At 34.4% G+C, this 27635-nt stretch overlaps 1 protein-coding gene across 5 annotated transcripts in view; it reads left to right on the top strand.

The window, feature by feature from the left end:
- DIAPH2 (diaphanous related formin 2) overlaps window positions 1-27635 on the top strand; it is a 210732-nt gene that overhangs the window by 107990 nt on the left and 75107 nt on the right. For all 5 annotated transcript variants that reach the window (XM_065846125.2, XM_065846124.2, XM_065846123.2 and 2 more), the window contains one exon: window positions 20470-20633. In XM_065846125.2, coding sequence (XP_065702197.1) covers window positions 20470-20633 — 164 coding nt within the window. The remainder of the gene's footprint in view (window positions 1-20469; window positions 20634-27635) is intronic.

The raw sequence follows: 27635 nt of genomic DNA, 5'->3' as shown, positions 1-27635 counted from the left end.
AGGGACCTCAAAAGCTCATCCAGTGCAATCCCCTCGCCGGAGCAGGAACACCCAGGTGAGGTTACACAGGAAGGTGTCCAGGTGGGTTTGAATGTCTGCAAAGGAGGAGACTGCACAACCTCCCTGGGCAGCCTGGGCCAGTGTTCTGGAACCCTCACTGAGACGAAGTTTCTTCTCACATTCAAGTGGAACCTCTTGTGTTCCAGTTTGAACCCATTACCCCATGTCCTACCATTGGTTGTCACTGAGAAGAGCCTGACTCCATCCTCCTGACACTCAGCCTTTATATATCTGTAAAGATTAATGAGGTCACCCCTCAGTCTCCTCTTCTCCAAGCTCCAGAGCCCCAGCTCCTTCAGCCTTTCCTCACACAGGAGATGCTCCACTCCCTTCAGCATCTTTGTCTGTTCAGCCTGTCTTCCTCTAAAATTTTTATATATCCAGCTTTACTTTTGCTCAAAAGTATAATTAACAAGTATATTGTAGATACAAGAAGCTCACAAAACTCTGAGAAAGACTGAGCAGAAGTTTTTTTTTTCTTAAAAGAAATATGCAGGGTTTACTTTGCATGAAGCACATTTCTATATATATGGAAGTATTTGGTGTGTGGTACTTGGCGAGATCCAAGGCATTTTGTGCATTTGTAGAAGCACAGATAATTCACGTGACACATATTCTTTCTTACTGTAACCAGACAGAAGTCACATTTTTGTTGTTTTTTCGAAGGAAAAAAGAGGGGATTCATGTCTGGAACCATTAGTATCTGCTCAGTGCATATAGTAGGTGGATACAACAAAGAGGTTCTCTTAAACTACTGTGTATATGGAAACTAAGTTTCAGTGGGATTAACAACCTGAACGGATTCAGTGACAGAAATTCACAAGATACTAAATATAATCTCTATATGGATTTATTTTAAGTTTCTGACAAGACTGCAGAAAAGAAGCTTAAAGGAGACAACTCACGATGAAGTGGAAAATTATTTCTTGTTACTTACTTATTCTCTTCTACTTTGTCTTATTTATGAGGCTAGGAGACTTGTTAGTAATCAGTTCTGCTATTTAAAGAAAAAGCTTATTATTTTCCTGAGATACATTCACATAAGGAAGTCTTATAATATTGCCTTGTAATTGTCTTTTGCTTCGTCCTCATGTGTAGGCTGAATACTGTCAAGTAAGCCCCTCTTTAGTTTGCAAGTGAAACCAAGGTAGTAAAGCGCACCTTTTGCAACCATGTTTTCTTGTTAAGTTTGACAGCTTTTTTTACAGGTTATATACATTTTTTCAGTTGTGTTGAGTAAATGCTTTGCCCTTTGTTGTTTGGCTACCTATGTATTTGCTGTGCTTATGAAAATGATTTGCATCATTCAATTGATTTGGTGAGAAAAATGAGACAGGTAGGTAATGTTTAATTTTTTCTGTTCTGTGGTTTATCACCTGAATTTCTTAAAGAAAGATCATCTGACAATGCAAGAGACTGTGTGTGTGTGTTTGTTTATTATAGCACTAATGTATGAGGATTCTGTGGAATTTTTGAAAATTAATTGTTAAAGGTCTTTTGGCAATTTCAGTGCACATGCATTCATGTCATGGCTACATTACCAACTCCTGGTAATTGAAAAATTAAAACCATCACCCTGAATTGTAGGTGTCTGACAGCTTTTATCATACTGGAGAAACTGGTGGCTTGACAAAATGGATAAGACTAAGAAATTAACTGATTCTGCCCAAGTGTTTATGTTTTCATAATTAATAGATCACCTGATAAATGGTGGTTTTTGTTTTCATAAAGTTGTCTTCGGTTGTGTAAAATTCTAGAATTGATTTCTACCTATTGAATTTTTTAAATTTTCTATACTCCTGTGGTTGCATAGTTTGGTTTGGGTTTTGGGTTGGTTGGTTGTTTAGTTTAGGTTGAGTTTTCTTTGTTTTTTTTTGTTTTGTTTTTTTGTCAGGAGAATAAAAGTTAAGGGGAGGGAAACGACATCTTCAGTATGTATTTATTTTGTTTCTGTCAGCTTGTTGAAGAATTATTGATAGCATATACTGAGATTAGAAAGTTAAAGAATTTCAGACTGAACTTCCCTCTAACTGCTTGAGCGTTTCAGAAAATTTGAGATGTGTCTGAACGTAAATAATCTCTCTGAGAGTTTCAGGATGCAGGAATTTTTCCAGGATTAAAGGCATAGTTTCTCCTTCCCATTCCTGCTAATAAACAAAGCTGTTTACCAGTAGTTGTGGATGAGAATTTCTTCAGAGAATATGAATTGAATATAAGCTAAGGTAGGAGATTAATTACAATAAAAATACCATTCATATTATTCATAATAATAATATCAATTAATATTCATAATATAGAAGCAAATGCTTTGAAAGAACTCAATTTTAGGTTTTAAACTTTTTTTTAGCAAACAAGGCAAGGTTTTAGTACTGTGAGTGAAAAAAAAGATGAATTGAAATTCTGCTTAGATTTTCATCTAGAATTTTTCTCCTGACCTATTTCTAAGCAGGCTAATTTGTGATTTCACTTAATCAGTTTTTTATTTAGCTTATACACTTTTTCGTCTCAGTGCATAATACTTCATGTAACTCTTGAATGCTTAAAAATAACTTCAAACTGCTTTAGGAATGAAATACAAAGAGAGGAAGAGGATTATAGTACTGCTCCACAACCTCTTTAAAATTTGCAGTATATTGCAGAAGTATTATGTTCAGGTAATTATACCCAGTTGATTAAGAACTTTTAATTACAGATTTTAAAATCATGCAGTCTTGACTGCATTCTGCTAATTTGATACATATCAAATGGTTATTTTAAATATGTTTATTATTTACAAACTGAGGAAAATGGGTTAATGTTATCTGAATAGTTTATACTTAAAGTAAGACTATAGGCAACTAAATGATAATGTGATAAGAGAAGCACATTCAGCTTCTTTTATAATTAGCCAAGCTTCATGCAGCACTGAGGAGTCTGACTCAACAGTTCGGAAAAGTAATCAATGTGAAAAATCTGGCTTTCACTGCTTGGCTTATTTCAGTGTTCCTGCCTCTAACTGAAGATTTTTAAAGTAGAAAACTCTGAATTTAATACTGACTTGCCGTAGGTGTATGTGCTGTTTTCTTTTAAGTGATGCTAAAACATGAGTGTCTAATTGGGGATTGAGGAAGATTAAAGACGACAGAATTAAGAGGGTATTTCAAAGGCAGTAATGGGAAGTTGCATAGAGTTAATTTATTAGTTTTGACTTTAAACTGTAGATACGTAAATAATAAATGCCACCTCTTGCCCCTCCCAACATGCACCTACCTCCAAGGGATGTAGGTTTAATCCTCTAGAAAAGAGGCAGGAGCTTTGGTCTGAAGAGAAGGGAGAACTGGTAGAGCCAGGGTGGCCGGAGGGACACGCTCTTCAGTCACTGCCCATTAGATTCATTCTTTTTGTTATCCTGCTAGTTAGAGAGAATGACTTTCTGCTCTGTTACTTGTGGACAATTAGATAGCTTGTAAGTAATCTTACATTAATTTATATAATGTATCCTAGATGTATTAGTATGTCCTTAAATTAAGATTTTTTTTTGGTAGCTTTTCTGGTTTTAGCTGTATTGTTTACCCCAGTAAGAAATAATAACATGCTCAATCTTGTTGAAATCTTTTGCCTACCAGAGCAATAAAGGGTGCCACTTGTGTTGGTTTTTTTTTCTAACTGATTTGCATACTTGTGATGAATTAAAAGCTTATTTTTAAAGAATTGCAACATTAAGGCGACCATGAATAAAAGAACAAAAATCACTGCAGATAAAAAATTTTCAAAGCTGTGTGTATTCATCTTATCATTAAATAGAAAAACAGTGGTTTGTGAACGAATTTTAATTTTCAGAAAGGAACATCATTCATTAAAACAGAATCCTTTTTATGAAGTAAAAAGTCTGTCTTCTTGAAAGGCATATATTCTTACTTGATATGTATTTATGCTCATAGTTCTATCTAATAATGATTAATGCTTCACAACTAAATAGGAGTTTTATTAGTTCCTTGCTTGATGTACTTCAGTGGTAGTGAAATGATCTGGGGAGAAGCCGACTTTAAGTGCGTGTGGGACTTTTATGTACTGAGAATGTTAGATAATATTTAATGTGCAATAAAACATCAACTGGTAATTCTCTTGTACGAAGGACTGTAGTGCAGAATCTCAGAGCAGGCCACTAGGGAAGAAGCAAATAGGCTCTGAATCATAATCTCAGCATCTGAAAATGGCTCTGAACCTTTTTCCTCTCAGAGTGACTGAGCAGCAGGACATCATTTACACCCTGACATGGGGTGCTGAAAGGATGGTGATGGCATTAACACTCTTGTCATCTGTTAGCACTTGGGATTTCCTCCTAGCTTGTTATGGAAAAGTAAATCACTTAGTGTTTGGAGAAGTCACTTTTAGGAAAGCCTGGTTTTGTTTTTCAGGAAGTTTGAAATGCACTGATGCCTTCATTTCTGCATGAGAATGTACATTAATAACTACATTTCCTCATAACTGGGGGCTTCTCAAAAATAACTCTGAAGGGGGAGGATTTCTAGGAACTTTTGTATATGCCCTTACATTTGAAGTAAATGTTTTTTGCCTGAGTGTGTTCAAATGTGTTTTTAAATGTAAAGGTGTTTTTCAGTATTTTAGGAACTGGAAAATGGAACCATTCAATGATTTTTCAAATTCTAGGTCATGTATAATCCTTAAGACAATGTAATGCATGTGCCTTCTCTAACAATATTTATACTATGTTTTTGTTCTTGCTATCTGCAAAAATGATATTTGAAAACACTTTCGTTGGAAAGTGGAGTTCTTGACTAAAAGAGATATTTAGGGAAAATAATGGTTATTTAGCCAGATAAAATACTTTTCTTAAATAGTGTCCAGGGAGTGAAGGTCTGGTTCTTATGCACTTGCTACTTTGGTCTCTTTCTCTCTTCTGCCCTCCTTACCCTAGTGAGAAAACCTATGTTGTCCAAAAAAGGCTTTGAAAAAGTAATTACTGTAGTTTGAAAGTTATGAAGTATTAAGTTATGTAATGAAAACAAAGGAATAGAAAGACATGACTTTTATTTTTTAAGTTATGGTTACATTGTAGGAATGTAATCAGGGTGTTCTGTTACTTTTAGTGTTGAACATTTGTCTAAAGTTAAGCCTTTTGCTTGCAGTTAAAAACGAACCCAAGGAACAGTCAACAGAAAATACATTTCTTAAGAAGTGCCAGCACCAGGGAATAAAGTCTTGTTTAAGAAGACTTACGAGTGCATACAGTGGAAGGAAATGAAACAGGAGTGATTTATTCTAGTTGAAGAGATCAACATTTCGGCTGTTCTCTCCAGGTCTTACCTCAAAAAAAAATAATACTCGATGAAATGCTTAGTCGAGCAATTTTTTGTGTTTTCAACAGTTGTTAGTCTTTCTTGCTAATACAGAGAAAAGAGAATAAATAACTAAATTCATATTATTGATATTATTTATAAATGAGGAAAGCCTAGAAACAATGTGACATTAAAATAGGCTTTTTTCCAGTGGGGGAAAATGGAATACTTTAAGCTTATGCCTACACCCTGAAGGTTCCCAAGTGTATAAATTGTTCATGTTGCGAGGACCTTTTTGCAGTAGAATGTACCTTTAAGTACTAGGAATACCATTTTTCCCCCCTTCCAATGCAGACTTGGGTCAATTTGAATTCATTGCTAATGTGATACTCAAGTGCTCTTAAGAACTTCCACCTTCTTCTGCATAATCTACAGGATTTTACTCCAATTTGCATAGTTGATTGGCATGATAAGCAAAGAGAAAAAAATAATGTGGCTCGGGTACTTTAAATTTTGCATCCAGGATGCTTTGTTCTAAGGTCATGTACCTCTAAGGAAGCCAAATTTGTGACTTGAGCATCATATTTGAGATGTTAGTGAGTTGCCTGGCTGCTTGACTGACAGCCACCAAATGTGTCTGCCTCAAATTTGAATTATTTTGTGTTGCCCCGAATGCAAGAGAGGAACCACTAAAATGCACTTTCGAAAAGAAAATCAATGGTGTATCATTTTGAAAGGTTACATTTAAAAACCTTTTATCTCTGAAAACTCACATCATACTTAAATGGATACGCTAAAGTAACCAAGACACACTTGATTAAACTGATCGTGCTAGTAATTCTTAGAAGTGCATCTGAAGGTCTGACGTGTTTCATCAGCATAGGCAGAAAATCCCACTTCTGAAAGCACTGTGATAGAAATTAGTACATACATATAATCTGCTTTTCTTTTCCAAACTGCTCTTCTTTCTTATTTTTTTTCCTATTTTCTTTTGTTAGAAAATTCAGAATATCACTGATTAAACATTGTTTTTTAGGTTTGTGTTTTTGGTTTATTTTGCATTACTAATTCTTCAAGCTCATAGCATCTCAGCATTTTGAATCCTGTTGAAGAACTGACCCTGCCAAGTTCAAAATAAGATTACAGGCAATTTGTGCTGTGTTTAGTTATGTATATGCAATTGACATTATTAAGAGGGGAAAAAAAAGACTTCTGTTTGATGTTGTTGAGCTCAAATGTACTTAAGTTGTTTACTTAGTCTTTAGAGAGTGTGCCTCCCCAGCATACAAAATGATCTTCTTGTGCAGACTACCCTTTAGATAGGTACCAGTTTAACAATTAGATAATCAGCAGGTCAGAAATATGACCAGAACCTATTGTAATTAGAAGGGACAACAACTGAAACACCTGAAGATCACAGTTCTGAGCAGCACTTGCAGAGACAACCCCAGGAGCCTGGAGATTTGGGGTTTTTTGCTTGTTTGTTGGGTGTGGGTTGTTTTTTTTTGTTTGTTAGTTTGTTTGGTTTTTTGGTTTCTTTTTGGTTTTTTTTTTTTTTTTTTTTTTTTTAGCACATCATCTTGTTCAGTGATGGTCATGATATAACGGTTTCTATTCAATTTCATTTCCACTGAGAAATGTCACTATGGCCTTGTGGCATTTACTAATCCTTTCACTTACTTAATTTTTCACCCTGAAAAAAAAAATAATCCCCCACTAAAATTGCTTTGAAATATTTACATGACTGGTATCTCATTTTGTATGACTAGATATTTGTTATGAAGGTCAGTAAACATCACTGAAGTAATGTAAGGTTAAATATACTGTTTCTGCTCTGTGTAAATATTCTAGGCCTGCAACATGTTTTCCCATTGTGTTTGCTGTACTATGAAGCAGATGAAAACTGAATCTTTGCACAAAGTTCTCTTATGAAGATATATTGCTGAAACAAGGCAAGTTATTTTACTGTTGTAATAGAATGAGTCTACTTTTCTGATCCTGACTGAAAACCAGTTGGGTTTGGTTTGTTATTTATTTACAGTAAATAGCAGTGTTGCTAGTTGATTTCCCAAACAAACTTCTTCCTACATTAAGGGAACAATCAATTTGTCATGATATCGTTACAATCCTCATGAGAGTTCTATGAAGTATTATATTTTGCAATTTCAGAGTTGCTATACAGGTTTTTATAGTAGCCATTTGCAATGCAACTTTGTTTTCATTGATTTACTAATGTGCATTCAGCATCTACTAAGCTGCAACCATTGTAGAATTAAAGAGACTTCCCAATTAAAGATCTGTTTAACCTTGTAGAAAAAAAAAAACCTCTTTATCTTGCTGCTTGGTCAAGTGCAGTCTTCCTACTTGAGAGACAGTATAACATTGAGTTTATTTTCCGTAAACTATTTCTTAGACAAAAGTGAGTTGAGGAATGAAGGAGGTTTGGGCATAGTTTTAGTCTCCATTTTTATACCTTCTGTTTAATTTCTTCTGAGTAAATGTGATATTAAGAAGTATGTGAGAAATAGTGGAAGAAGAAAGTGTCAGTCCATCTTCTACATTAAATCTGTAAATTCAAACAGCCCATGTGAAATTACAAGGGCTTCTTGTAGGTTATGTAGAGCAGCAGGTTCATCTTGAACCGGAGGGAACACGCTATTGGTTGCAACTCTAAAGCCATCTTTGTTTTCTTAAATCTCTTTTTTAGTTTCGATGAGGTACGCTGAGGCTTTCTGCAATACGTGTGGGTGCTTTTTCAGGGGAAAGGGGAGGTTAATCACACAAAGCATGTAATTTTCCTTAAGGCATGCTGAAATGTTGTGTTTTCCGCTGTGGTACACTGTGCATGAAAAGAATTGTTAGTCTGTTTTTATTCTATACTGGAGATACTGTTCAGATATTTCATGTTAATTGTTTAATTTGATACAGTCTGTGTGTTGCTCAGTGAAATAGAATTTGGAAAACTTTAAATTGGCCAAGTCTAATCTGGCAAGATTCCAGATGTTTATTTTTGTCCTAATGAGTTTTTTACAATACTTTGCTGTGCTTTTGCTTGGTACCTGGTTTGATTCCTTTTTTAATGTTTCTGTATTTGAATATTTTTATGTTCTTTGTTGCAAAAGGAATTCTACATGGGCCTGCATAATTGATCATGAGATATTCTGTTCTTGTATGAACAAAATATGATATAAACCAACAGAGAGATATGAGTAAATCATTGTTTCAGTGCTTGACCAGTCATGTGAAAACTGTTGATTTGCTTTGAAACAAGATCAGTCTCACAGACTACAGACTCTGTAAAAGGTGTAAACAAAGGAGGATGATAAGTAGTAATCAGGTTGTTGAGGTGACAAGTCCACTTCTTCAAGAAGAGTCTAACAAAATGCAAATAGCATATCAGTTAAATTCTCAGGTAACAAATCAGTAAATAATGGAAGTGCAAGGGAAAGATATAGCAAAGGGCCCTGGGAGAGGAATCAGGACATAGTGGAGGGAGAAAAACTTTGGAAAAGTGTGTGGTACTATATTTAAGAAAAAGTTTTCCCCCACATCCAATAAAGGACGAAGATTCTCCTTAGCCACTTTATGTTGCTTATGTATTTAGAGAAGCATTTTAAATTGTCTTTCACGGCAGTAGCCAGATTAAATTTTAGTTGGGTTTTGGCTCTTCTCATTTTCTTCCTGCATAACCTCAACACATTTTTGTAGTCCTCATGAGCAGCCAGCCTGTGCTTCTGATGGTCAGAAACTCTCATTTTATTCCGAGTTCCAGCTGAAACTCTCTACCCAGCCAGGCTGCTCTTCTTCCCCACCGGCTCGTCTTTGGGCACGTGGGGCCAGTCTGCTCCTGCGCCTCTCGAGGAGTGACCAACCTTCTTGGTCTCCTTTGCTTTTCAGAGCTGCTGCCAAAGTGACTCTGTCAACCAGCCTCCTAAATAGGCCGCACAATATGCAACAGGTAGCTGTGTGCCAATTAGAAACTTCAAATAGCATTTGTTTCTAATTTTTATTTATCAAAAAACATGTATTCTGTAAATTACATAGTACGAATTTTATAGGCTAAACTCAAACATTCAGCTATAGATTTGTGTTGGATTTTTTTATTTAATCCCTGAGATTATGTAGATTTACCACATGAGGGAGCCCCATTCTATTCTGCACCTTGAAGACTGCATCTAAATTGTGCTTCAAAGCCAGTACTGAGTGAGACTGAGAATTTTATACAACAAAGGAAAAAAATACAAGAAAGGGTGCTGAAATGCATTTTTAGAGTACATGTTGGCCAACTAGTGAGAGAATAATTTTTTGACAGTAATCCACACAGACACATGAAAAATTATATAGGAGGAAAGCCTGCTTGTTTAGGAGACTCTAAAGAATGAAATTCCATGAACAAAAATGTACTTAAATACATGGCAATCTAAAGGCTTCTTGATTGTGAATAATTGCCTGAGGGAAACTGTGCTTTCATCCTTTAAGTTATATTAAACTAAGTTGTCGAAATCACTGAAATATATTTTTGTAAAGAATTGTGCACTGCTAGAATGATAATTCGTTAGAGATCCATTTTCTAATTTGCTATATACTTTTTTAAAAATCCAAATTAGAGCGAGAGTATTCTATATAAGTTCCTGGAGCTGCAGCATAAGATATCGACATCAAACTTCCATGAGATATTGCTCTATCAAAAATGTTAGCATTGATGGAATTACTTTTTGCTCTCTACACTTCTCTGCTCCATGAAAAGGAAAAAAGTAGTTAAAAAAACCTTTTGCAGGAAAAAGATGTCATTCAGAAAGTGAACTCCTTTTTAAAGCAATGTATCTGAGTATAGGAAACTTTCATTTCAGATATTGATTGCCCTGTGATGATGCTTTTTATTTCTATGTCTGACCAGGTATGTTTAAGAAATATCTTTGAGTGTTTGGCCAATATAGAAATTGGAGGGATTACTTCACTTTCCTGACTTCTTCTTGTTTTAATCCCAGTCATTTGAGGCAAGATAATTTGTGTGCATATAGTGGTGAATTCCTAGCAAATCATTTCCAGTAGGTTATGGCTACATATTTTTGGTATTAATATCTGGAGAGAAAATAGGAGGGAAAGGACATGCACCATTTCACTTCATCACAACAGTTGTTTGCAGTAAACAAATCTTAATTTGAATAAATTTATTCTTTGCTTTTTTATCAGGTGATATAAAATCATTCCTTTTCCTCCTTGATTTTGAACATCTAGGCTCTTGAAACATATGATCTGAACTTTTTCAGATTTCAAAAAACAAGAAAATAATTACTTCTGACATTGCTGTATTAAAGGAAACCTAGAAATAGAAGAAGTCACTTCTCTTTTCCTTCCCCACACTTTGCCAAAAAACTTGATCTGGATGAAGTAACCATCAGATCTACTGATCGAAGCTTGTTAAAGCAGTGTACAACTGACAGCTCAAACATACCTCTCTTAATTAAATCCAGATGAAGTGAGGAAAAACTGCATGATCAAAGAGAAAGTGATTGCAGTTTCTCTGAAAGATTCAGGGCACACAAAGCTGTAATTATTGTTTAAGGCATCTCGTTGTGTGTTGCAAAGCTAATATAATATTTCTAGGAGTGGCCACCTTACCATGGCTTTGCTAAAATAGGCATCAACAACTAATGTTTTTTATTGTTAGAACATTTGTTTGTCAATGCTTTGTGTTATTTGAAGCAGTCACATTTAATTAATTTGAATATAATATGTCAAACAAATTTTGCAGAATAATTTTGTTTGTAGTAGCTGCATTTTAGTTGTTTTCTTTCTTGTTTTTATTCATCTAAACAGATTTTTATCTAATTGTTCTCCAGGGAAGGTACACTAGAAATCCATTATTCTTGCAACATTTTCTCTTTGATATATTCTTGACTATTATGTCTTCTATGTTGCTTTCTAATTAATGCATGAATAGTGATTATAATTAATTGTTTGCGACCAAAAAAAGAGAGAGATTTGAGTTTGAAAAATCTATGAATACCGTACTTCATACTGTTTCAAATTATTTTTAAACCAAAATATCACAAAGGAGAATTAAGAACTAGATGATTTCTGTTATAAAAGGTGCTGGAAAAGCACCTGCATAAAATTTATGGGGAGTGACTCCTTTTCAGACTTATTAGTATGGGATGCCAGGCAAAAAATTTTATCTGTGACTTGGAAGGATCTGAGCAAAGATCTATGAATTTTGTACACAAATATAAGAAAATAACATGTAAAACATTACCAATCTGGAATAATGAACTGGAGAATTCTTCACATTGTTCTGCAGTTTTATAAGAATCTATTTGCCTTTCTTTTGTCACCCAGTACCCTCTGTTGTCAGACTCTATACCTCTATCTATTTCATTCTTCTTCTGTTATGATCTTTTTTCCTGATTTTTAACAGTTCTCACAACATCCATTTCAGAACAAATGAAGCTATAAATAGTCTGCCTCTTTCAATGGCATTTTGCCATTCTCTTAAAAGGAAGTTTTTCACCTGTCAGGTAGTGTCAGTAAATTCAATTGCTCTCTGCATGTTGTTATGAAAGCAGTTTCAAAATTCTGATGACTTCATCAGTGGAAATAAAGCATTTTGTCAGGTTGAAAGGTTTGTTTCACTTTCAGTTCTAGAACTTCTAGAAATTGTTTTGATCTTTCTATCTCCTATTAAAAATGGGTGTATGGACTTCGGGGATTATTTCCCTGTTACAATTATGGGAAAAAACCCCTTATGAGGTCAGCAACTGTGTGGGGTTTGTTGTTGTTGTTTTGTTTTGCCCTCTCTAAAGAGATAGTAGTATTAGTGTTCTTAAGATAATTTAGGTTAATACCTAGCTCTAGTTTTGGAGTTTCTCCAATTAAAAAAAAAAAAAAAAAATTATATATATATATATATTCAGGATACCCAAGATCTTCCCTTTTCTCTAGCCTATGGCTTTATAAATGCTGCCTTCCATGTGTTCAGTTTGAGGAACCAAGTGCTCTTGTTTACTTTTAAAGTGTTTTTTTTTCCTTCATGCTACCACAGGATATTCATAAGTCTTTGAACAGACTTTTCCAATGTAAACCAATTTAAGAAGGAGCCTGTGGAGCTTTGTCTCTTGGACTGAATATTTTATAAAATAGACCCTTGTTTATCAGTTTTTGCCTAGAGAGTTCCAATGGGACTTCTAGAGAAATGAGTGCTTATTTGCATCCTGATTAACAGAAGTATAAATAAAAAAAGGCAGTATTGGAATTAGGTTGGCGTAAACTTTCTCTTGTACATAGCGAGGTGGTGTATGTAGAATCAACGGAAATGGTCTTTTTATTATTGGGAAGTTTGAATGCATGAAAATTAGGAATTGATATGATTGCTTAGAGCTGAGAGTAAGTCAACATTGAGGGATTTTTCTAGTGTTCATCAAGATGAAAATTTTATGGCCATTTAGAGACAAGTCAGAAAGCCTCAAGGAACATGAACTTAAGCACGATTCTGCAATTGAGGGAGGATCAGGTCACAGCCAGCATTGTTATCAGGTGGTTATGATCTTGCTGTGCTTCATTTTCATAAACACAAGCACTGAAAAAGTGTCTGTACACAGTGAATGCAGTTGTATTAAATAATTCTGATAGTTTCTGTCTTCTTCAGGTATTAATGCAATTAAGACCAGGGAAAGGAGTAGACCTCTTTGCTGTGTGATAACTGAGAAGCAACTGTACTTTTGTGGTGTGTGGGGATTGTTGGTTGGTTTGTTTGTTTCTGGGCTATGCTGTCAGAATGCTGGGTGACGAGGTAATTTGTGTTGTAATGAGAAGGAAATTATCACACTGAGCTTTTTATGGGTACTTTATTAGTAAACCTTTAAGGTCTTCAGAAATACGTGATTTTGTGTAAATAGACAAAATGGGGCTCCTTCTGTGGGTCCCAGTTTTTTTGGGTTTAATTTGTGTAGATGAGGTGTATTGTAATGAAGAGTTCTGGATTTATTTTTTCACAGAACAAAGGCTTTCAACAGGCAGAAAATATTAGGTATATGATTGTGTTTCATAATTATCGGTTTATGCTCCAGAAGTCTAGTCTTCTGTGTACATTATGTATGTAATGTGAATGATAAAATTGTTAGCATCCATTTACATTCTGGTACCAGGTGAAAATAAAGCTATCAGTGTAAATGACTCACTGTTATTAAAGCTGAATTTCTGTCTTCAGCTAATAAGTTGTGTTTGTGTTTCTCCAGTTCAATGCAAAGAATGCTCTGTTATGAATGAGCTTGGAGATTAGAACCTAAAAGTACATCCTTCATGAAAGAGGATGATGCTACTGAATCAAACTTTCTCTTCCAACTCTATAAAATATATTTTTTGCCTAGCTTGGCAGTTCCTTGATCCAGAATCCTGCTCTGAAATGCTTTGTAAGAGCTTTTAAATGACAGAATGTGGTATGTATGGTTGAATTATTCTTAGTAAATTTCACACTTAGTGATACTTGTTTGGAAATCATTACAAAAATATTTGTGTTCTTGTTGAAGGCTGTTTCCCATGGGGGGAAGGATGTTTTGCTTTATGAATAGCGTATAACTATAGATTAGCAAGCAGTCAGCTTAGGGTTTTAACTACAGGTGATCGTGTCAAGGAATTACATTGTATTAATGGATGAGTTTGAAGCATGGATTTGGTTCTTTTTTGTAAAGTCAGACAATTATTTGTCTGAAGTGCAGATAGGAACCTAAGTCTAACCCACTGCAGATAAATAAACTCAATTATTTGGTCCTTGTATTTGATTTAGGTGAATTGTTAGTATCTTGTGAAATTCTGATGATGCGAATAATCCATTTAATTGAAATATATAAATGCAGAGCCCCCTGTTTAAGCAGAGTCTTCTAATTGTTTTCTGATTTTTGTACCTGCTCTACTGTACACTTAATGTCCTTTTGTTGCTCAGTTCTTATTGCTGAGGATGTCAAGTGCCACCTAAGAATAAATTTGCGAGCAGATCTGGTGATCCACATATTGATATTAGTAAAACACGAGATTTGTAATGAGTGGTGGCGCAAATGTGTTTTAATCCCACTCTTACATACTTTATCTAACAAATCATAAAGACATACAAACAAAAATCAGCTGTTGTGTGATTGTTTACATAATTCTTTCTGCCTAATTAATTCTCCGCCAACTATATTGTTTCAGGCTCCAACAGTTTTACCTTCAAGCTTTTTGAATAGGCAGTTTTTCAGCACATTTATTAGATTTCCCACAGTATCTGGAGTAACATGTTATGGATTGAGTTGACTGACAGTTAGTTAATGGAAGTAAAACTAACTTTTGTTTCTTCAAAATAGAAGAATACTCAGTAAAGATTAATAGACTGGGTTTACATCTTTACAATTTGTAGACTGTGTTGTTGAACTAAGAATGCTGTAATTTTATTGGAACATCAACTGTTGGTATGTAAGTTATTGGAGAAATTCCAAATGCATCTCTCCGTTTAAAGTTGTAATGTGTATGTGTATCTCCAGAATAATAAGGCAGCATTATGATTTGTGGCTGCATTTCCTCCCGCTTCAAGAACTGACATTAATTCTGTAGTTCAGCTCAGGACAGGAGAGAAACATTCAAACATATAATTTGTCATGGAAATTTTAATAAGCCAGCTTTAATTAAACTGTATTATCTGAGGCACAGAACATTCTGATGGAAATTGTCAATTTTCACAACAGTAAATGAGTACTTAAGAGTCTGGAATAGCTAACAGAATGATACATTATTTCAGATTGTAAATTTAGTAAAACATAGAAGAATACACATTGACATATATATTTTCAGTCTTGCAGTATTTAGGATTATGAAGGCTCAGAGCTTTGTCATCACGTAATGATATATTTCATGGACATTTTGTGCTCCTCAATGCAGATTTATCAATCTGCAATTTAGGGCTAACAAACAAACACTATGTATTTTTTTATAAATGCATTATTTTGAGAGAAAAAAGATTTACATTGGAAATAATAAATGGATTACCAGTTTTCCTATTTTAAATTATAAATTAGCTTTGACTATAACTTTTATCTGAAAGCAGTGTGTCATATAAAATCTAACTGTAGAAACCAACAGAAATGTACCGAAAAAGACTAGTATGGAGAAATTGAAAGGAAATCATATGAAACCATGCTTGTGTTTTTTAATAATGCTTTGCTGTCTTTTGAGAACAGTTTCTGTCTGTAATGAATGTTAGGATCAGTGTGTGTAGTAGAATGACAAACCTTGATACTTTCAGTAAAATTAAAGTTAACTGAAAAATGAGTAGATCAGATATTTAAATAGGTATAGGTGGCTTTTCTTTCCAGACTCCTAGAAAATCCCAGGCTATTTTTTACCTCCTTGTTATAATGCTTATTTATATACTATGCTAAATACATTGATTCTTTCCCTTTGGGTTGAGTATGTTTGTAAATGAGAACATCTTCCATCTCTAGTCCCAGTGGGTCTTTATTTTCTTTTGTTCCTGTGTTTTTGTTCTCTATTAGGGCTTAATCCATCTGTAGCGTAATACCAGCTGCCTTTGTTAAATGATTTTTTTCTATCGGCACAAACTTTTGAGAATCAAGCATTACATGAAACACTCTCCCAATGGAATGCTGCTTTCACCTGTTTTCAGCTTCCTGTAACCAGTAGCTGGAAGGGTATGTCAAAAGAACTTCAGTTTAGTCTTTGAAATGCATTTGGAAAGTGTTAAAATATTTCTGGCAGGTATCTCCTTTTTGTCTTGCAGTGCATTCTTTCTTCTTCTTGAGGTATCAAAGACATCAGCTCTCTGGTCTGTTTGTTTTATTGTTTCAGACTGCTGGTCAACATCCCTTAAACTCCATTTTGATAATCGCCGTATGCCCTGGAGAGGGACCTCCTTAACTGCTGGAACATCGGTGTGGTTTTTATAATTATAGTTAAATGACCAATGTTCTTTCTACTGTGGCATGTTCATTGTTGATGAATACCAAGCTGTCAGTGTTGGCTTTCGTTTTCTTTGTAGATGCTGACAGGAATAGGTCTTGCCTTCAGGCAAATGAGGGGTTTTTTTTGTGTGTATTCAGGTATTTTATTAACTATTATTCAAGTTATTGATATATTGATGTGAAATTTATAACAGATGTTACGGTGGAAGTGCTGCCTTTCCCTCCAGCACATTTGAGGTCTTTAACCTTGATTTCTCAGATCCTTTTTTTTCATCTGTTTACATGGAAGAAACCACTAAGAAAGCATGGAAGAACCATGGTAGTGGTACATGAAGATTTGAATTCAACTATTGGTGGTAATTAGCGATTCTTTACCTTTGACACAATGTGGTAGCATAGTGTGTCATGGTAACATTTGTATCCATTGCTTGCTTAATTAAGTGAATTAATTTAGGCATTGCACTGAAATGCCAGCAAACTGTAGTAATCTGGTCATATATTGCAAAGTATAAAAATCATTGACGTAGCGACTGAAAATATCTTTTCTCTAAGGACATCTGGCTTTATACAGCTGTACTAATATTTACCTGTATTCTGATACTGACACTACACTTAAGGATTTCTGCAGTAAGAATATTATTCATCTGGGTTTCTAAGCAGGTTGTTTGTGGTTTTTTGTTCCCTTCTCCCCCCCGCCCCACTGGTGGTCATTGTCAAGCAAACCACACAACTGGCTGGAAGCTTAAGTTGGCAGCAACTGCAAACACATAAATATAATCCTTTAAAAAAACCTAACAAAAGAAAAGTGGAAGTTTCCCAACCTCCCTCTTAACAGGAAGAAGAGACAGGAAAAAATAGAATTAGTACATAACTGAAATTCGGCAGCAAAGATTAAGAAAGTAATAAGGATAATGGAGTTAATGTTCTACATTTACCTGTATCTTTGTAGTTTAAAAGACATGAAGTTTCCTTTTGTTATTTGTTTGCATTTTAATTTGCTTTAGAGCTCTTCAGACACATAGCGTACAGAGGATTTTATGGGGTTGCATGGTACCAATTCCTGAACTATGATTTATTTATTTTTTAATCTCAGGGTGAAACCAATGCAATATGACAGCACTTTTGGAAGACATCTGTAAACTTTAAGCTGAAATACTGCTGCTTCAAAAATTCAAAGCTGACACTTGGAAAATCTCAGGGTCGTTTTGTGTAGTTGCTACCTACAGTAGTACTAAAATTAAAAAAAGGAAATGGGTGAACGAACATAAACTTTCCTTTGCCTCATAGTCTCTTAGATATGTATTTCAAAACTTCAGTAAGGATTATATGGATGAAGTTGCGTAGATGGTGACTAGAGATGGTTCTGTCCTTGTTGCAGTGGCATGCTTCCTAATATTAGTAAAGCAATAACTTTCTGTATATTCAGATTTACAACCCATTTTTGTTTATGTGGAACTTGGGGAATGTGTCCAAGTGTGTTAGGGTTTTGTTTTGTTTACTTATTATTTTTCAAATAATAGTATTTACAGTAAAGTCTTGGCTTAGAATGTTCATATGGTTATGAAAGAAACTAAAAAATGTGTGTATATGGAAAACCAAGCTTGTAAATAAAGTAATTTCTCTCAGTTGAACAAACATCTTCACACTTGATAGTTCTGTGATTTTTGTTGTTGTTAGTAAAAATGAAACCTTGTTTACCATTTTTAAATGAGCAATCTATATTAATGAAAACTTGGAATTAAGTATTTCTATTATACTGTTTTTGATAGCTTAGATTTTTTCAACAGTGTGTTTGTGTGTGTGTGAAATAGTGTAGGCAAGTGTGGCTTTGCCTCTCTGGGATTATTGTATTGACTAAGTCTTTGCAATGACTTGAAGTTGTACATTTCAAGGTGATGTTTCAAGTTACTAATATTTTATAAGTGTGACAATTGTATGAAGCACATAGAGTGTGACAAAGAATACCTTTGTTAATATGACATGATCTATGGCTGGAAACTATTGTTTCTACAGCACTGACTTGTTTGCTTCAAAATTAAGTACAGTTAAAGTGCTCTGTTCTCTCTGCTCATCATATTCATCTGTCTCACTGACATTTTTGTCTTACAAGCTGTCTGTTAACAGTGTTTCTTATTTGTAGCTTGGTACTTATTAGCTAAAAAATAATAATGTTGAAATGACAGTATAGGTTTCTACAGTGTTGCTTTAAAATATGTTCTAGTTTCAATACCAGTCGTGGGGTGTTTTTTTCCTTTTTAGTACTTACTACTGTTATTTTTCATGTTGAATGAGCAACCTGAATGGAGAATTTGACTCCGGGAGCTTTGTCTCAAAGAATTCATTTCAAATCTGGAATGTTTGAAGATTGTTTTTTTCTTTTTCAGACTCTTCAGTCATTTTTAGTATATCAATTTGGTTTTATATTAATGGAGTTATACAAATTCTGTCTGTAGTTTCTTTAAAAATAATTATATACCTTTCTATCTCTTTTTTCCCTAGTATTTTTGTGAGTTGTTCAACACAGTAGTTTGCTGACTCTGAGGCAAGCCATGTTTTTCAAAAATTTTTAGACTGTGCTCAATAATTCAGTAATGTGCCATTATTACCTGTTTAATGTATTCTTGCCATTAAACTTTTATTTCCTTTTGTACAGTTAAATGTCATTGAAGACAGAACTATACCAAGTTTGTCTTGTATTAAGATGAGCAGTCCAAGCTTGAAATTCTAACCAAGCAGGTTAAACTTCACTTTAATAAACTGAAAATATAGGTATTATTACTGTGTTAGCACTGATATGAAACATATAGGTAGATATTACCATTTTAAAATCTTCATATTTATATATTAAAAACCATCATATTGGTAGTTTCTTCTTTTTGCCATTCTAAATGGACGTTATCAGCTAACGAAAGAATACAGCTTTTCTTATATGCTACTGAGGCTCTAATGAAGAAGAAAAGATTGCTTGGAAAATGAGTTTCTTAAGAGGAAAATTCATGTTATATAGAGTTTTCGATCATGCTTAAAAAAACCCCAATTTTTAAACTATCATTTATCTACCTTCCCATTGGTTAGAACAGGAAAATCCAGGTAAAATATTAGGCTTCTGGAAGATATTTTCAGACTTGTTCCTCTCGCATGTAGCTTGTGAAATGCAGCCTTTTAAGTACTTGAGAGTATGCAAACACTAGGGAAATGTTATGAATAGAATATCCACCTGAATTTCTTGTCTTTATTCTGCAATTTGTTGACTATTTTCTGAAGGATCACTTTTGGATTTAGTCTAATCTCAAAAATAAATGAGTTATACGGTTTCTCTGTCTGTCTTTTTTCCCTAATTAGTTTCCAGATTAGTTGCTATTTTGCAGAGATATAGGAATCTCAAAGATATTGAGTGATACTCAGCAGAGTCTCCAATTAGAATCTCAAGTATGGGAAAGGTTGAAGCATGAGCTGTGCTGTGTTAAGAATCGGAATTCGCATGGAAGTCATTCGAGAAAAAACCACAGGGAGCCAGGCTGCGTCATTTTTGTAGTTCAGGGAATAACTTGTGTCTTTTGTTCTTGGGTTTTGATATGTACAGCACAACACTTTCATCAGCTACAATTCAGTATCAGCACAACCAGTTTAATCGTGTACTAGCTGGTGTTTTTTAACAGTGATTTAGGACTTTGTATCTTTGTGGATATAAACAATCACAACCAAAGAAAACAGACTAAAACTTAGGCAGACTAATGTTTCCCTTAGTAGCTTGCACCCTTCCTGTATTTGCAAATGAATTGTTCTAAAACTATTTTTTTCATATAAAGGGGTATTATAGTCAGATTCTAAGAGCAAACTAATTTTCAGCATGTCTTTTCATAGAATGTACTTTACAAAATTAATCATTGATTAGAAGAGAAATGTCCAGGATGTTTGGAAATCTTATGAAGTCAGTAGTATAGTCTGTTAATGGCAAACCTTCGTGATCAGAAAGGGATCATTTAATGGAAAAGGCGTGCCACCACCTTATGTTGTTATGGTCTTGCAGATTTATAAACATTAATACATCAGAATGTCATATTTGAAAGCAGGATAGCACTAGAAAATTTTCTAACTCTAACCTTTGTACTGAATTTACTTTTTTTTTTTTTAACTGTTAGATTGGATTACATTTGAATCATTTTCCTTAATAAAACCTTACAGCTTTGCTGAGAGTGCCCGAGAGCAATATGAAAAATTGTCCAACATGCACAACAACATGACAAAATTGTATGAAAATTTGGGAGAATACTTCACCTTTGATCCCAAAGTAACAAGCATAGAAGAATTCTTTGGTGATCTGAGCAACTTCAGAACTCTATTTTTGGTGAGTACTGTCTGCAAAATATCATACCTATTTTTATTTCTTCATTCTTCAAATCTTAATTATCTCTATTTAATTCTCTCTATTTCTCATGTTGTAGTTAACTTTGTTTTGTTCTATGGTAGAAAATTAGATGAATGTTTCCAGAATTACTTAGATTTTGATCACTGATAGCTGTCATCCTCCAGTTCGTAACTTGCAAACTCAATTGTCAATGTGGTTCAGACATGGATAATTAGAATGTTTTTCCTCTTTTATAAAATTTAGTTGTTGGTTGATTCTCAACAAACAGACCCAATACTGACAAATATGTTAAATTCAAGACCTGAATGATGTATCTGCATTCATGTTGTGTTTGAATCTGCCTGATGCCTCCGTGATGCTGGATGCTAAGGCTGAAACTTTCAAGATAAGCTCTATATTTCTGACAGGACTCATGAACTTCACTTAAATGCTTATATTACCATTTCCAGTCATCCAGAATGGTTGATGTTAGGGTATGGCTTTTTTATGAAGGAACTGAAGAATTTAATTTTAAACAGCTAAGTTTTTGAATGGGTTTAATGCTGTCTTTCCTAGTGACTGTCTGGAAGCCCTAATTTGCTGCACCATAGGAAATGAACAGGGAAAACAGGTGCCTAGAATGTCACATTGTGTCTGTAGAGAATATTAACATCACTTGGAAATACCACTGTTCACCATACAGCTGTGGCTCACTCATCTGTCTGTTGCCAGTAGTTGGCTTAATTTATGATGTAATTATAAGGACTTTCAATGTGATGGAGGAATAACTACTTTAAAACGTAACTTTCATACCAAGTTTACTTTATTAGAAAGCTTTTACTGCAATATGTTTAACTATTCATTTTACATTCACTGAGATTTTTTTTTTTTAAATAAGTAAATCACCATTTCTTTTATAATTAGTAAGTATACCAGGACATCTGAGTGGAGACTTGTCAAGAACAGGAATATTTCTCAAGAGTTATTTCAGTGTATTTACTTTTTCATAAATCCAGGGCTTACATTTTCAAATGTGGATGTCTAAGTTTGGAAATCTACTCTATTGTAACTACTTGAAACAGACTTCAGACTAGAAATATCCAAATATTGTGATACAAGTCTATCCTCAAGTATGTATTTCAACTGCTATGAAGGTGATAGGAGCTAGAGGACAAGTGTTTTCTAGAAGGTGTATTACAATGGAAATACTTGAAATTGCTTACTTTTATTTTCCTTCCTTTTGACTGCCTAAGGATCTGGCTGATGACCTGTTGCTCTTCAAAGGTTATTACTAAATTTCCAGGGGGAATTGCTTTGGAGTGGTTGAGTAGTACCAGAGGCAGTAGGAAAAAGTGGTATTTCAGGTTTTCAGTGGGTACATCTGAGAAATTAAGTACAGAGTTCAAGAACTCTTCTAATGACAGAGCTGGAATATTTTCATGACCTTTTGAAATGACTAAAAGCAGAAAATAAACTACTATGTGTACATCGCAGTTCCAGGAACACATGAAATTGTCATTGTTCCAGGTTTAGATTGAGTTTCTGTAAATATTTCTGTGGGAGTGAAGTGTTCTGAATCATATATAAAGTACTGAATCACGGGATCATTTTGGTTGGAAGAGACCCTCAGGATCATCGACTCTACAAATAGTCTTTCTGAATTTCTGGAAAAACAGGGCTAATTGCTTGCTTTGCTTTATAATTTTAGAAAGTGGATAAAATAGCTTGCTAGGATGCTGTTCTAATGTTATGTGTTGATCTAAATAGTTCATTATATCCATCTGGTGCTATGGTCTTTAATTTTTTACTTTCCTTTTATTCTCTAAGCTTCTTTTAAAAAAGTTATTTAATAAGGAAATGAACTTGGACCATATGTACGATGCATGCTAATTGAAATAGTAATGCTTCAATATAAAAAAGTGAAATCTGTGCCTTACATAGTTTAAGAGACTTTCTTTTTGTTGGCATCATTTGTGCTTCAGTCAATTCACTTCTTCAGACATATACGGTGGTAGTAGTAATTGTAATTAGGTCTTTTGAGAATTTCTTGACTTAGTTTATCCACTACAGCACAATCTTGTAGACTTAGTGGCATAAAGATTCTTGTTTAGGGATTTAATTTTTTTTCCAGACACTTAAGGAAGGCCTAGGGCAAGCATTAGAAGTTCATAGCACAGTGATTTTATTTTCTATAAGGAAAAAATTACTCGAAAGAATTGAAGTTTTCTGCAACATTTTGATGCCTGTAAGAAGTTTCCCAAAAGGAAAAAGACATTAGACTTAAAGTTTAAAAACACAAATCAGAAATTTGTTAGAAGAAATGTCATATATCGAGTGGAAAATAATACCCATTTTTTGTTACTTGAAATAGAAAAAAATATATGCATGTGGCATTTTTTCTAATTGCTTGCTTTTTGTAAGTTGGACAGAAACAGTATTTAATAAATGCATCTCCACATGGCATGAGCATTCAGAAGCTGTTAAGCTGAATGACAAAATGTAGAGAATATGAGAAAAAAAAATTCCGGAACAGTCAATGTTGTTTTTTCATCTTTCATTCTTCTGATCAAAGTGTATCAGCCAAACAGGGATATTCCTTTGGGTCCAGTAGTTTTTCTTCCAACAAAATTTTCCATATAAATAAGTTGTTATTCTGTTATCCCTAAACAACAGGAGGAAAGGAAATTATAAGTAGGCAGTGTGGGCTGATAGAGTAGCTGACCTTTCTCAGTTTCTTTGTGAGACATATTGATCGCTGTTGGAACACTTTCTATATTTTTCCTGGCAACAGACAATTACCCCAGAAATTGGCTTATTTGTGGACATTTTGTCATTTGTTGTTCTGTGTCTTTAAAACTGTTCAGATACCAAGTTTTCAGTTATGTACCAAATTAATCTTTTGTATTTAGTTTTATCAACATCTGTCTGCCTTTGTGTGAGAGAGAATAAGTGGGTTTTTTTGGCTTTTCTGTGATGTCAGGGAGAAAAAAGCCCTATGTACTTAAGAATTCACAGTCTAAGTGACTCCATTAAAACTGCCTGTTGTACAGGTGCAAATAGCCAAATAAAATTACAGCACTTCTGAGCAGTAATCTCACCAAATATTCCTTGTGAGTTTTCAGTTCGTTGAGCTGCACTACAGTGAATCAACCTAGAGATGCAGATAAAAACACAAACTCTGTTTCTTCTATTATTCTATACCTGCTCCTATTTTATCCTCAGTCTTCTCTAACCATTTTTGCAAGAAACAAAGAACCAAGGGTGTAGTGAGACAATGAATAAAGTTTGCATCACTTTAGCCCTCTACCTCTTACAGTTAGAAATCTTGTCCCTTGTGGCTGTACTGTTTCTTGCTCAGTCTTTTTTTTTAGTAATTGTTATTATTTAGTCCTAAGATTAGGTAAAATATTTAAACCTTTGAAGTGGGCTTTTAAGTAGTTTTTTTCTTGGTACTTGAGTCACGTCTGTCTGTGTTTACTACTTTGATTTTGTAAGTCTTGATAACCTCATGGATTCAAGGCATATCACAAGAAATAAGTAAAGCACTTGAGCGTGGCTTTGCTTTGCAAATGGAACATGATTCAAAATCAGGCTGGGAGGTAGGGGGAAGATAAAAAAATTAAAAAAAAAAAAAATGTATTTATGCTTGGAGCCAATGATTACAGAGAAATTGAATCAAAAGTAGCAATAAAGTTGTTTTTATAACTTTTTTTTCTCCTCTTTGCAGTTAGAACAGATCCACTGAATAATATACCTTTTATATTTAGGAATATTTTGAAGAAAAAATGGGGTTTAGATTTTGATTTAGTCCAGTGTTCCATTGCAAGTTCACACAAATTTCTCTTGTCCTTGAGGACAATTGCAGCCTGAGACATTTTGGTTTGATATAAGTTCAGGCTCTTATTAAATAATGATTAATCAGTTGCCTGAAGCAAGATGCCAGTTTGTTCTTTCCTGGTTTGGTTCTTCACTTTAACCTGTTGTCTCAGAGAGTTTATATCAAATTATCTGAAATACATTTTCATCTGTCGCTTCCTGAATGTTTGTTTCTGTTGGTGCTGGAGTGTTTAAAAATATCCAATAAATCTGCCATGCCTACATTTACGAACTTCCTTTTAATCAGGTTGTGTGCTTGGTGGGAGTTATATGAAATATATACTTGAGCATTAGATATGAAATGATCTTTTTTTCTCATACAGTTCTTAAACGTTTCGGATTTTGTTTGCTCTCTGGGATCCCCCTTTGATACAGATAGTCTTGAAGGTGAATTTGAAGTCTAAAAACCCGACGTTGTAAAAATGCCTATAAGAACAGTTGGGTAAAATTTGAAGCAGTAACAGGCATTTATGGGCATAGTTATGAAATGCAGAGAAGCTTTTTCCTTCAGTGAAGTGATCTGGTAGACAGTTTTATCAGTGGTGACTGTTTCTCTCACCTAGGAAACATTTGTGTATATGGAGCTCTTTGAATAAAGAATTAAATCTTTAAATGTACTTAAGGAGAAAAGGTTTTACTCTAGTATAAGTAAACATTTAAGCAGATGTGAGTAGCTTATTGGCTGGCAGCATGAGATGGGTTCTTGTCAAAACCTACGAAATAAACTGTCCTTTTGTATCAACACTGACTATTGATTGATGATTGCTGTGTGGCTGAGATCTTTTGCAGTAACCCTGTAATACAAAATCTAGAAAGTGAAAATCCGCCCCCACTCCCCCCCAATAAGACATATTAAATGATCAAGAAACACACACTTTTTATTGGGAGACCCCTACCCTGGTTTTTGAAGATTGTATGAGATCGATGCTCTGTACCAGACAGGAAACAATCTGTTGCCTTCATAAGAAACAATTTTCACCACAGTGGATTCAGCATCTTGAGCATAAATGTACCTGTAAGACCTTTCCTTTCTAATATTTGTTTGCTTGCAATATGCTTCAAAGTAAATTTCAAGCTCTGTGATTCAGGAACAATTTTTCTGTGGTTTTGTTGAAGTGTCCCTTGAATACAGCAGGTCATTGTCTACAATAATATAAACCAGTGAATATACGGTACAGAAATTAATACATAATAAAAAATATAATTTACTGTGAAATGCAGTACATAGTACAGCCAAATTCCCAGCTTTCAAAGTCAAAAATTGAGTTTGTAATTCAGGAGTGGTTTAAAAGAAAGGCTGTATTTATTCATTGTTCTCCCTGGTTATTTGTCTGGGAATACAGGTTCTCCCTTCTGCCCAAAAAGAAACAGTTCTTTAATGTACTCTGAAAGATAACAATTTCTAGCTAGCAGGAAGCTATGAAAAAATAAAGAATAATGAGCAAGAAGTATTTTCTCCAGCGAAATTTCCCAAGAGGTGATATCAAAAGTGAAACATTGTCCTTATTAACAGGCAGTATAGAGTGAGCCCTTCCTCCTCCCCGCCCCAAAACCCCACACAAAGACCCTTTTGTAAGCCTTCTAAATTCTCAGCTGAGTGTGTATATCCAACTAGTGCTGAGGATAATTTTGTTTTTTAATCAGGTTATTGAACAAATCAGAAATTAGGTGTAGGCTAGGAAAATTTATAAGTAATGGAAGCAGAAACAAAAGAATTCACATAGGAGCAGTAACTCATCAAGTTTATTAACAAGCTGTTAGCACTGCTTTATAAGTAGCTACTCTATTAATGATATAAAAGGTAAGGATGACGTTTCACTTGGAAGATATCCAAAAGATGTAAAAATAAATAATGAAGAAATTAAACTGAATTATGTTAAACTGCATTTGCAAGCACTTAAAGGTAGGCAAGTGTAGAAATACCAGTCAGCTCAGATGGGGTTGAGATTTGTTTCCTACAAATCTAACTTGTTTCTTTGGTGACGTGGTTGTCCTTGTGGATGGAGTAAAAGCAATAGATGTTGCATTTCATGGTAGTGATGCCTTTGATTAAGTAGTATTTTCAGAAATAATATAGGAAAATATGATCTAGAGGAAACTATGAATTTGAGTTTCCTAATCTTAGAAAGGAACAGTATTAAAAACTTTTATTGGGAATTTTCCATTTGACAGTTTTAAACAGACAATCTATTCAGCGCTGATGGCAGTGAGTCCAGCTGAGTAATCTCATTATTTCCAGGCATTATATTGGAAGTTTATGATATTTAAATGAGGATTTTGAATCCTCATTCAGCTCTTGAAACCAGGCGTAGTTTGAGGTTTTGACTATCGCAGTACTTAAGCTGTGAATCAAACCCAGATATTTAAAACCTCTTGTAAACCAGTAGGCTTTATTACCTGCTCTAAGTGACTGCCTTTGGCAAGATTTAAAGTCTAAGAGGCCTGTGCGTAGAAGATGCTTCCAGGCTACAGATGCTTACATCTGCACCTAACGTAGTTCTAACAAGCTGTCTCAGGTCAGGAATCTGACATCCCTCCAAAATCTCTGCAAGGTTGTTTCATATAGACTTAGCCTCATGGTTCTGTTTGTTCATATATCATATTATGATAATGTGATAATTTGGATCCATGTTTGTCTTAATTGTGATTTCAGATTGATCACTGCTTTATTGCATCTTCAATTAGCTTGCTGATGTTGTAGAAAATTATAGCTCATTCACTTCCTTAAGTTCATATTTGCTTGCTTACAAGGTTTAGGAAAATCCAAAGCAAACTAATAGAATTGGATTATCCTGTCAAATTAAAATATGAAACATGAAGTGAAAGGTGTAAGGAACCTCTAGAAAAAAAATTGCAGATGTATAAGCATATCCCTTCAGTGTTGTGGGTTTTTTTCACATTCATCATTTCTTTGGAGCGTGATGCCACACAACCTCTGTAACTCGTTCTTTCGATAGTCCATGAGCCTTATCTTGAAGGAAGTATGTAAAATATTTCAAACCCAGGCAGTTTCAATTTGTTATTTAAATACTATGTTTCCACTGCATTGTGTGTAATTCTCATGGTCTCTATTAAATTTTGTCAAGAATTTCTGGCCAGAAATTTGGAAACCTTTTAACACATTTT

The sequence above is a fragment of the Patagioenas fasciata genome, chromosome 11 (assembly GCF_037038585.1).
Source record: "Patagioenas fasciata isolate bPatFas1 chromosome 11, bPatFas1.hap1, whole genome shotgun sequence".
Taxonomy (NCBI): domain Eukaryota; kingdom Metazoa; phylum Chordata; class Aves; order Columbiformes; family Columbidae; genus Patagioenas; species Patagioenas fasciata.
The sequence above is the reverse complement of the archived record's forward strand: the minus strand, read 5'-3'. Positions and strand labels throughout refer to the sequence as shown.